The sequence below is a fragment of the Oncorhynchus clarkii genome, chromosome 16 (assembly GCF_045791955.1).
Source record: "Oncorhynchus clarkii lewisi isolate Uvic-CL-2024 chromosome 16, UVic_Ocla_1.0, whole genome shotgun sequence".
NCBI lineage: Eukaryota > Metazoa > Chordata > Actinopteri > Salmoniformes > Salmonidae > Oncorhynchus > Oncorhynchus clarkii.
Genome location: NC_092162.1, coordinates 57969722 through 57982137, shown reverse-complemented (window position 1 = coordinate 57982137; position 12416 = coordinate 57969722). Strand labels below are relative to the sequence as shown.

Genomic DNA, 12416 nt, shown 5'->3' with positions numbered 1-12416 from the left:
ATGGTGTGCTGGCCTGGACTGGCTGAGTAGAGTGAAACCAACAGTGTCCTTTCTTTCTCCTCCACCTCCACACCCCTGTCCTGTAGGAGCATGTTAGACACCTCATACTGGTTTACTGTACAGCAATCAGAGAAACTTCCAAAATGTTGCAATGTCCCTTGCAGCATTTCATAAAGTGACATCATGTTAGTCAGACCTCATAAATCCCCACTGTCGTGCCTGGGTTGTGTTCAGTACTTAGAAGTGAATGAAAACATTTTGAAATGGTAAAAGTATTAACTGAAACTCTCATACAAGAACACTTGTTTTAATTTCATCTCCCTGTCAAATGTTAGTCACACCTCCGTAGTAGATTCCTATTTAGATTTAGGTTATATCCCCACCATGCTGATTGGATGTTTTTGTACCCTGACCTCTAACCTCTGCCCCCGCCCTTCCAGGTCTTGCCTCATGATGAACCGTTTGAGAATAAGAAGTCCCACAGACAGAGTCATCGTAAGAAGGTCCTCCCTGAGATCTACCTAACCCGCCTCCTCTCCACCAAGGTAAGCACACAACCCACAGTGTGGCAGCCATCTTGAATGAGCCACAGTGTACAACCAGAACAGTGACAGAAAGCAGTGCCAGCCTTTCCTGGATGCCCATCTGTTACTGCTTCAGCTAGCCAACTGTTTATCATGTCAATTGTGAGCATACTTAGAGAGATAGAGACCCACACAGATCCAAAATTGAGGCTTAAATGCAAAAATACAAGTTATTTATAAGATCATCATCATGATTCCCAAACTAGTACGATTGTGATCCTAAACAGTTTGGCATGACAGTCACAACTCAAGTAGTTGGCTAAAGCAGAGGCATCATTCCATCATCGTTGACAATCAATCCATCATCAGTTCTATTTACAGTGACATGGGGCGGCAGGTAGCCTAGTGGTTAGAGCGTTAGACTTGTAACTGAAAGGTTGCAAGATCGAATCCCTGAGCTGACAAGGTGGGGGAAAAAAGAAGGAAAAAAAATGTTCTTAACTGACTTGCCTAGTTAAATAAAGGTAAAAAACAAAATTCCAAACAATCCAATTCTGGTTCCATGTCTGATCCCATCTGTGTTGTGGTTTCGTAGGGAACACTGCAGAAGTTCCTCGATGACTTGTTCCAGGCCATCCTCAGTATTCCTGCAGAGCGTCCGCCGCTGGCAATCAAATACTTCTTTGACTTCCTGGAGGAGCAGGCGGACAAGAGAGGCATCACCGACCCCGACACCCTGCACATCTGGAAGACCAACTGGTAGCTTGGGGAACGAGATGCATCTACTCATCAATGAAGCAGTACAGTATCCATAATGCAAGATGTTCATGAAGCTCACATAATGTTGTCTCATCTCTATAGTTTACCTCTGCGTTTCTGGGTGAACATCCTGAAGAACCCTCAGTTTGTGTTTGACATTGAAAAGACGGACCACATGGACGCCTGTCTGTCTGTCATTGCCCAGGCCTTCATAGATGCCTGCTCCGTTTCAGACCTGCAGCTGGGCAAGGTGAGACACACATTACACATGTATAAACAACTACTGTTAAGTGATCGCACTCAACGCATTCACATGGTTACAAAGACACACTGTATTGCACATGAGACACAAACACATTACAATCATTGTGGAAAACTCAGAAGTGAAATGACAATGTTGAATAATGAACCATCATATTTTTGTAAAAAATATCTAATAATGTTTTGAATTTGGGAAAGGTGGAAAAATTATTGTTATCCATCAATAATGATAAGCCACCAGGTATAGACAACCATGATGGGACACTATTGAGAATCATAGCAGGCTGTATTGCCACCCCTATTTGCTATATCTTAAACCAAAGCCTAAAAGGCGTGGACGGAAGCTAAAGTCATTCCACTGCCTAAAAATAGTAAAGCACCCTTTGCTGCTTCTAGCAGCCACCCAATCAGTTTGCTGCCTTTTCTTAGTAAACTGATGGAGAGGATTGTGTTTGACCAAATACAGTGATATTTTTCAAAGAACAAGTTAACAACTAACTTTCAGCATGCATATAGAGAAGGGTACTAAACTTGTATTGCACTGACTCAGATGAGATGACTGGCTAAAATAAATGGATAATAAGATCATAGTTGGAGCTGTATTGTTGGATTTCAGTGCAGACTTTGTTGGGGCTCCCGGGTGGCGCAGGGGTCCAAGGCACTGCATCTCAGTGCTCAAGGCGTCACTACAGACCCTGGTTCGATACCAGGCTGTATCACAACCAGACGTGATTGGGAGTCCCATAGGGCAACGCACAATTGGCCCAGCGTCGTTCGGGTTGGGGTTTGGCCAGGATAGGCCGTCATTGTTGATAAGAATTTGTTCTTACTCTTTGTTCTTCTTGTTCTTACTGACTTGCATACAGTGGGGAGAACAAGTATTTGATACACTGCCGATTTTGCAGGTTTCTCTACTTACAAAGCATGTAGAGGTCTGTAATTTTTATCATAGGTACACTTCAACTGTGAGAGACGGAAAATAAAACAAAAATCCAGAAAATCACCTTGTATGATTTTTAAGTAATTAATATGCATTTTATTGCATGACATAAGTAGTTGATACATCAGAAAAGCAGAACTTAATATTTGGTACAGAAACCTTTGTTTGCAATTACAGAGATCATACGTTTCCTGTAGTTCTTGACCAGGTTTGCACACACTACAGCAGGGATTTTGGCCCAGTCCTCCATACAGACCTTCTCCAGATCCTTCAGGTTTCGGGGCTGTCGCTGGGCAATACGGGCTTTCAGCTCCCTCCAAAGATTTTCTATTGGGTTCAGGTCTGGAGACTGGCTAGGCCACTCCAGGACCTTGAGATGCTTCTTACGGAGCCACTCCTTAGTTGCCCTGGCTTTGTGTTTCGGGTCGTTGTCATGCTGGAAGACCCAGCCACGACCCATCTTCAATACTCTTACTGAGGGAAGGAGGTTGTTGGCCAAGATCTCGCGATACATGGCCCCATCCATCCTCCCCTCAATACGGTGCAGTCGTCCTGTCCCCTTTGCAGAAAAGCATCCCCAAAGAATGATGTTTCCACCTTCATGCTTCACGGTTGGGATGGTGTTCTTGGGGTTGTACTCATCCTTCTTCTTCCCCCAAACACGGCGAGTGGAGTTTAGACCAAAAAGCTCTATTTTTGTCTCATCAGACCACATGACCTTCTCCCATTCCTCCTCTGGATCATCCAGATGGTCATTGGCAAACTTCAGACGGGCCTGGACATGCGCTGGCTTGAGCAGGGGGACCTTAGGTGCGCTGCAGGATTTTAATCCATAACGGCGTAGTGTGTTACTAATGGTTTTCTTTGAGACTGTGGTCCCAGCTCTTTTCAGGTCATTGACCAGGTCCTGCCGTATAGTTCTGGGCTGATCCCTCACCTTCCTTATGATCATTGATGCCCCACAAGGTGAGATCTTGCATGGAGCCCCAGACTGAGGGTGATTGACCGTCATCTTGAACTTCTTCCATTTTCTAATAATTGCGCCAACAGTTGTTGCCTTCTCACCAAGCTGCTTGCCTATTGTCCTGTAGCCCATCCCAGCCTTGTGCAGGTCTACAATTTTATCCCTGATGTCCTTACACAGCTCTCTGGTCTTGGCCATTGTGTAGAGTTTGGAGTCTGTTTGATTGAGGGTGTGGACAGGTGTCTTTTATACAGGTAACGAGTTCAAACAGGTGCAGTTAGTACAGGTAATGAGTGGAGAACAGGAGGGCCTCTTAAAGAAAAACTAACAGGTCTGTGAGAGCTGGAATTCTTACTGGTTGGTAGGTGATCAAATACTTATGTCATGCAATAATATGCAAATTAATTACTTGAAAATCATACAATGTGATTTTCTGGATTTTTGTTTTAGATTCTGTCTCTCACAGTTGAAGTGTACCTATGATAAAAAATTACAGACCTCTACATGCTTTGTAAGTAGGAAAACCTGCAAAATCGGCAGTGTATCAAATACTTGTTCTTCCCACTATAGTTAAATTAACATAAAATAAAATGTTTAAATGTTATTGAAATAACTCACCTGCCATCACATTGTTGGAGAGTTATTTATCCAATATAAGCTTCTCTAAGATGAAATATGTACAGTGTGGTGTCCCTCAGGGCAGTTGCCTTGGGTCATTACTCTTCTCTATTTATTTATTTTTACAATTGATTTGCCACTGGTCTTACGCAAAGCTACAGAATTACTATGTATGCAGATGATTCCACACTCTACATGTCAGCATCCAAAGCCAGTGAGCTCTAAATGAGGAGTTACTCTAAGTATCAGAATGGGTGATTAATAATAAATAGGTCTTAAATACATCTAATACTGAAAGCATTGTATTTGGTTCAAAACATTCTTTAAGACCTAAATCTCAACTGGAGTTGTGCATAAAGGGTGTGACCATTGAGAAAGTTGAGGAAACTAAACTCCTAGGTACAACATTGGATGGCCAGTTATCATGGTCAAGTTATATTGACAAAGTTGTTGTGAAGATGGGGAAGGGGTATGTATGTCTGTTACAAGAAGATGTTCTGTGTTTTTGACACAAACATCAACTGTACTAGTTGTTCAGTCTCTGGTCTTGTCCCATCTTGATTACTGTCTGGTAATTTTAATTGCACATACAGAACAAACATCAATATCATGCAAGCCGGTCATTCCTGGTTGGGGGTTGATGAGAGATTAGCTGCTTCTCGTTTAGTTTCAATGAGAAATAAACTCAGAAAAAACAAGAAACGACCTCTCACTGTCAACTGCGTTTATTTTCAGCAAACTTAACATGTGTAAATATTTGTATGAACATAACAAGATTCAACAACTGAGACATAAACTGAACAAGTTCCACAGACATGTGACTATGGAATAATGTGTCCCTGAACAAAGGGGGGGTCAAAATCAAAAGTAACAGTCAGTATCTGGTGTGGCCACCAGCTGCATTAAGTACTGCAGTGCATCTCCTCCTCATGGACTGCACCAGATTTGCCCGTTCTTGCTGTGAGATGTTACCCCACTCTTCCACCAACGCACCTGCAAGTTCCCGAACATTAATGGGGGAATGGCCCTAGCCCTCACTCTCCGATTCAACAGGTCCCAGGCTTGCTCAATGGGATTGAGATCCGGGCTCTTCGCTGGCCATGGCAGAACACTGACATTCCTGTCTTGCAGGAAATCACATACAGAACGAGCAATATGGCTGGTGGCATTGTCATGCTGGAGGGTCATGTCAGGATGAGCCTACAGGAAAGGTACCACATGAGGGAGGAGGATGTCTTCCCTGTAACGCACAGTGTTGAGATTGCCTGCAATGACAACAAGCTCAGTCTGATGATGCTGTGACACACCGCCCCAGACCATGACCAACCCTCCACCTACAAGTCGATCCCGCTCCAGAGTACAGGCCTCGGTGTAACGCTCATTCTTTCGACGATAAACGCGAATCCGACCATCACCCCTGATGAGACAAATCCGTGACTCATCAGTGAAGAGCACTTTTTTGCCAGTCCTGTCTGGTCCAGCGGCAGTGGGTTTGTGCCCATAGGCGATAAAGGTCATGTCTGGTGAGGACCTGCCTTACAACAGCCCTACAAGCCCTCAGTCAGAGCCTCTCTAAGCCTATTGCGGACAGTCTGTGCACTGATGGAGGGATTGTGCTTTCCTGGTGTAACTCAGGCAGTTGTTGTTGCCACCCTGTACTTGTCCCGCAGGTGTGATGTTTGGATGTACCAATCCTGTGCAGGTGCTGTTACACGTGTTCTGCCACTGCGAGGACGATCAGCTGATCATCCTGTAGCCCTGTCTTAGGCGTCTCACAGTACGGACATTGAAATTTATTGCCCTGGACACATGTGCAGTCCTCATGCCTCCTTGCAGCATGCCTAAGGCACGTTCACACAGATGAGCAGGGACCCTGGGCATTTTTATTTTGGTGTTTTTCAGAGTCAGTAGAAAGGCCTCTTTAGTGACCTACGTTTTCATAACTGTGACCCTAATTTCCTACCGTCTGTAAGCTGTTAGTGTCTTAACGACCGTTCCACAGATGCATGTTCATTAATTGTTTATGGTTCATTGAACAAGCCTGGGAAACAGTGTTTAAACCTTTTACAATGAAGATCTGTGACGTTATTTGGATATTTATGAAAGACAGGGTCCTGCTGAGTGTATTACTGTGACAAAAATGTGTCTGCATAGTCAAATAACATATAGTTCAGACACCCACACATAACCCACAAGACATGACACTAGGGCTCTCTTCGGGTGGAACTCCCTTCCATCTCCAATTACTCAAACAAACAGCAAAATTACCTATTGTGTCATTTCACAATAGGAACTGTGAAATGACACACAGACAAACACACACTCTATCACACTCTAATACACACAATCTACATAATTATTTTTATTTGTATTATTCTTATATGGTTGTATAAAAAATGTGCGTTACTGTTCTTGTTTGTCTGTGTATCTGTGTTTTGTTACTTGTCATGTTTTGTAGTTTTTGTGTGGACCCCAGATAGAATAGCTGCTGTTTCGGGCAAAAGCTAATGGGGATCCAAATAAACCAAACTAAACATAAAGTATACTTAAACACAAACGTACACGCGCGCGCACACACACATACTTTCCCAAAATGATTCTCACTGTCATCACCTATCTCCACATTCCTCCCCAGTCCCTGCCAAAACCCTTCCCCTCCTCTCTCCAGTCTGTCTGTCTACCTCTCCTCATGATATTTCAGCCCAGTCTGCTCAGCCAAGGTCATGGGCACCAGGAATTCACTCTTCAAAGTGTGTGTGTGTGTGTGTGTTTCAGTGTCCTCACTTCCCACAAACAGTCTCATCCCTCTGAAGCTGCGACCCATAGCATACACTCTGCTTCCTGTCTCTTTGACTGACTTCCTCCCCAGAGATACTTAATGTTGCTCTTTCAGATGAAACCAAAGCATCATGATTTATTCCACTTGTTCATTGCCAGGGAACCAATGCACACACCTCAAACATGTAATACACAGAAACACAGAAACACACACACCATGGCACTGTAAAACATCAGGATGCTCATCTCATCCTTTTTTCTCTGTCTGTGATTGGGAAGACTTGGTGTCGTCAGCTGTGCTGTCTGTGTATAGATGTTTTCTGTTCTTTAGAAAGGACAGAAAGGTATTAGACTGTCTGAGTGGAGACTTAACTCTTTTCTCTGCTTGAGTGGTCAGCATAGGAAGAGCAGGGCAGGAAAGGTCTGGATTAACCATTGTGTGTGTGTGTGTGTGTGTGTGTGTGTGTGTGTGTGTGTGTGTGTGTGTGTGTGTGTGTGTGTGTGTGTGTGTGTGTGTGTGTGTGTGTGTGTGTGTGTGTGTGTGTGTGTGTGTGTGTGTGTGTGTGTGTGTGTGTGTGTGTGGTGGTCAGGGGACAGGACAGGTCAGTAAGGGATCTGGATTAGCCGTTGCTCTGCAGGGTTGAGAGAAGGCTTGGAAACAGAGTTGTTTCCACAGAAACCTTATCTGGTGTCCTGCAGACAGGGAGGGAGGGGTGGGGGGTGCTAGGGGTCACAGGGGGTCGCCAGGCAGATGGAGGAACCATAGGAAATGACCTTGTGGACAGGAAGAGAGGGATCCCTATCATGAGGAGGGACAGTGGCTGGAGTCTTCCTAGGTGCGATACCACACACACACAAATGCATGTCTGTATGCTCAACAACATACCTTACAAGTGAAGCTTTCTTAAAGATTGAATAATGTGTTCAGTACCATTGTAAATGCTGTCAGTATCTTGTAGAAGTAGCAGATGTAAGTAGAAGGATGGATTATTATGTCTGGCCTGGTTCTCTGTGGCTGTGGACATGGTTTATGTCTGGCCTGGTTTTCTGTAGATGTGGACATGGTCAATGTCTGTCCTGGTTCTCTGTGGCTGTGGACATGGTTTTTGTCTGGCCTGGTTTTCTGTAGATGTGGACATGGTCAATGTCTGCCCTGGTTCTCTGTGGCTGTGGACATGGTTTTTGTCTGGCCTGGTTTTCTGTAGATGTGGACATGGTCAATGTCTGTCCTGGTTCTCTGTGGCTGTGCACATGGTTTGTTATGTCTTCCAATTGGCTCATTCATTGCCTCCTCTCCCCTGTAACTATTCCCCAGGTCGTTGCTGTAAATGAGAATGTGTTCTCAATCAACTCACTTGGTAAAATAAGTGTTAAATAAATAAATACAAATGTCTGGCCTGGTTCTCTGTGGCTGTGGATATGATTTGTTATGTCTGACCTGGTTGTTTAACTTTCCTATTGTGAAGAGAGGAAACCATTGGCCCTCTCCTCATTGTCTCAGCACAGGGAGGTGATAACACCAACCACTCGCTGTGACCATGGACCATACACCAACCATAGATTTGTTGGTATTTGGTATTTTATTAGGATCCCCATTAGCTGTTGCAAAAGCAGCAGCTACTCTTCTTGGGGTCCACACAGAACATGAAACATGACATAATACAGAACATTAATAGACAAGAACAGCTCAAGGACAGAAAAAAAGGCACACATATCTTACAGTTGAAGTGGGAAGTTTACATACACCTTAGCCAAATACATTTAAACTCAGTTTTTCACAATTCATGACATTTAATCCTAGTAAAAATCCATGTCTTAGGTCAGTTAGGATCATCACTTCATATCATATTTTAAGAATGTGAAATGTCAGAATAATAGTAGAGAGTGATTTATTTCAGCTTTTGTTTCTTTCATCACATTCCCAGTGGGTCAGAAGTTTACATACACTCAATTCGTATTTGGTAGCATTGCCTTTAAATTGTTTAACTTGGGTCAAACGTTTTGGGTAGCCTTCCACAAGCTTCCCACAATAAGTTGGGTGAATTTTGACCCATTCCTCTTGACAGGGCTGGTGTAACTGAGACAGGTTTGTAGGCCTCCTTGCTCGCACACGCTTTTTCAGTTCTGCCCACTCATTTTCTATGGAATTGAGGTCAGGGCTTTGTGATGGCCACTCCAACACCTTGACTTTGTTGTCCTTAAGCTATTTTGCCACAACTTTGGAAGTATGCTTGGGGTCATTGTCCATTTGGAAGACCTATTTGCGACCAAGCTTAACTTCCTGACTGATGTCTTGAGATGTTACTTCAATATATCCACATACATTTTCCTCATGATGCCATCTATTTTGTGAAGAGCACCAGTCCATCCTGCAGCAAAGCACCCCCACAACATGATGCTTCCACCTCCGTGCTTCATGGTTGGGATGGTGTTTGTCATGCCCTGGCCATAGAGAGGCTTTTATTCTCTATTTTGGTTAGGCCAGGGTGTGACTAGGGTGGGCATTCTAGTTTCTTTATTTCTATGTTTTCTATTTCTTTGTTTTTGGCCGAGTGTGGTTCCCAATCAGAGGCAGCTGTCTATCGTTGTCTCTGATTGGGAATCATACTTAGGTAGCCTTTTTCCCACCTGTGTTTTGTGGGTAGTTATTTTCTGTTTAGTGTCTGCACCTGACAGAACTGTTTCGGTTTTTCACTTTGTTATTTTGTTCGAGTGTTTTTGTGAAATAAATTATCATAAACACTTACCACGCTGCGCTTTGGCCCATGCCTTCCGATGAGAGTTGTTACAGTGTTCTTCGGCTTGCAAGCCTTCCCCCTTTTCCTCCAAACATAAAGAGGGTCATTATGGCCAAATAGTTCTATTTTTGTTTCATCAGACCAGAGGACATTTCGTCAAAAAGTACCATCTTTGTCCCCATGTGCAGTTGTAAACTTTTTTAAGGCGGTTTTGGAGCGGTGACTTCTTCCTTGCTGAGCGGCCTTTCAGGTTATGTCAATATAGGACTCGTTTTACTGTGGATATAGATACTTTTGTACCTGTTTCCTCCAGCATCTTCACAAGGTCCTTTGCTGTTGTTCTGGGATTGATTTGCACTTTTCACATCAAAGTACGTTCATCTCTCGGAGACAGAATACGTCTCCTTCCTGAGCGGTATGACGGCTGCGTGGTCCCATGTTGTTGGAATTGTTGGAAAAATTACTTATGCCATGCACAAAATAGATGTCTTAACCGACTTGCCAAAACTATAGTTTGTTAACAAGAAAATTTGTGTTGTGGTTGAAAAACAAGTTTTAATGACTCCAACCTAAGTGTATGTAAAATTCCGTCTTCAACTGTTTATTTCAATACAACACACAAAATATCTATTTCAAATAGGGGAGAGGTGTTGTGCCGTGCGGTGTTGGTTTACAGTTTTTTTTTAACTAGGCTTGCTGTTCATGTGAGCAATATGAGATGGAACAGAGTTCCATGCAATAATTGCTCTATATAATATTGTACGCTTTCTTGAATTTGTTCTGGATTTGGGGACTGTGAAAAGACCCTTGCAGGACTTGCTTTTTGGAGTGTGCTGTCAAAGAATCTCTTTACTACGGACAAAACTCTCCCCATTTTTTCAACCATTGAATCTATATGTTTTGACCATGACTGTTTACATCATGTAACACCAAGTAATTTAGTCTTCTCAACTTGTTCACCAGCCACACAATGCATTACCAGATTCAGCTGAAGTCTAGAACAAAGGGAATGATTTGTACCAAAAACAATGCTCTTAGTTTTAGAAATGTTCAGGGCTAGTTTATTACTGACCACCCTTTCCAAAACAGACTGTAACAATTTTTTAAGCTGTGATTGCTAATGCATATATGGTTGAATCATTAGCCTACATGGACACACATGCTTTGTTTAATGCCAGTGGCAGAAATTGGTAAAAAATAGAAAAGAGTAGAGGGCCTAGAGAGCTGCCATGCGGTACACCACACCTTACATGTTTGACATTAGAGAAGCTTCCATAGACCAACCACACCATGGCCACGACCATGCTGCCCACAGTCATGTTAACAACTCACTGACCATCGACCTCACTCACCATATACTGGCGCGAGACTGGACCACTGAGCTATAAAAGATGGCCGGCCATTGTTTTCAACGTATTCTACTCATGTTCGCATACGCAGATTCATGGACCGTCTATATCCGGGTTGCATCTGGTTTACTCTGCCAAACTGACAAATGCACTAGCACTCAGTCCACACAGAAAGTAGCGTGAGCAGCGATGATGTCATCACATCATTCAAAAACATGACAGACATTGGATGAATATACAATTGTGATGGCTGGAAGATTTGTGCTCAAAGGTGTTGACTAAATGGTCTTATTAGGAATTTTCAAATCTCACTTATTTATGAGGCTGTCTATGGGAATTGTCTTTCTGGAGGTTACTTTGACTAAAGAGGACTTGTTCTCTGGTTTCAGGACTCTCCCACTAACAAGCTGCTGTATGCCAAGGAGATCCCAGAATACAAGAAGAGGGTACAGTGCTATTACAAACAGATCCATGAGATGGCGCCACTGAGTGAGCAGGAGATGAACGCCCACTTGGCCGAGGAATCACGGGTGAGAGAGGGGTGGCAGATCAATAAAAGTATTAATTAATTGATTGATAGATGTAATTTGTTAGCCTTGGTGGCGGACTGTCTCTGCATTTAACCGTGCTACAACATTGAATCTGTATCTGTCTATTGCTTTTTGAGCTGACAAAGTTTGAAGGATTGATATTGTGACGAAACGCTCACTCTGTTTTCCGTTTCGCAGAAATACAGAAATGAGTTCAACACCAACCTGGCCTTGACGGAGATCTACAAATACGCCAAGAAATACAGGAACCAGGTAAGATCCCACTACCACTGACCTGGATTAGCTGTTTGACACGTTTAAACTGGCCCCATCTCCAGCCTTATCACCAGACTTTATTCCAGATGGAATTGAGAGAGAGAGAGAACACATTGGAAAGAATTAACAAAAAAAACTAGAATGCTATTTGGCCCCAAACAAAGAGAGTACACAGTGGCAGAATACCTAACCACTGTGACTGACCCAAATTTAAGGGATGTACAGACTCAGTGAGGTTAGCCTTGCTATTGAGAAAGGCCGCAGTAGGCAGACCTGGCTCTCAAGAGAAGACAGGCTATGTGCACACTGCCCACAACATGAGGTGGAACCTGAGCTGCACTTCCTAATCTCGTGCCAAATGTATGACCATATTAGAGACACATATTTCCCCCAGATTACACAGATCCACAAAGAATTTGAAAACAAACCCAATTTTGATAAACTCCCATATCTACTGGATGAAATACAACAGTGTGCCATCACAACAGGGAGATTTGTGACCTGTTGCCACAAGAAAAGGGCAACCAGCGAAGGACAAACACCATTGTAAATACAACCCATATTTACATTTGTTTATTTTCCCTTTTTTACTTTAAGAATTTGCACATCATTACAACACTGTAGATAGACATAATATGTCATTTGAAATGTCTTATTCTTTTGGAACTTCTGTGAGTAA

The 12416-nt window shown here is 43.2% G+C and overlaps 1 protein-coding gene across 1 annotated transcript in view; it reads left to right on the top strand.

Moving 5' to 3' along the window:
• Positions 1-12416, top strand: part of LOC139368810 (plexin-D1-like) — a 111357-nt gene that overhangs the window by 96440 nt on the left and 2501 nt on the right. Inside the window, exons 31-35 of the mRNA XM_071108180.1 lie at positions 441-545; positions 1120-1283; positions 1386-1533; positions 11321-11461; positions 11660-11734. Coding sequence (XP_070964281.1) covers positions 441-545; positions 1120-1283; positions 1386-1533; positions 11321-11461; positions 11660-11734 — 633 coding nt within the window. The remainder of the gene's footprint in view (positions 1-440; positions 546-1119; positions 1284-1385; positions 1534-11320; positions 11462-11659; positions 11735-12416) is intronic.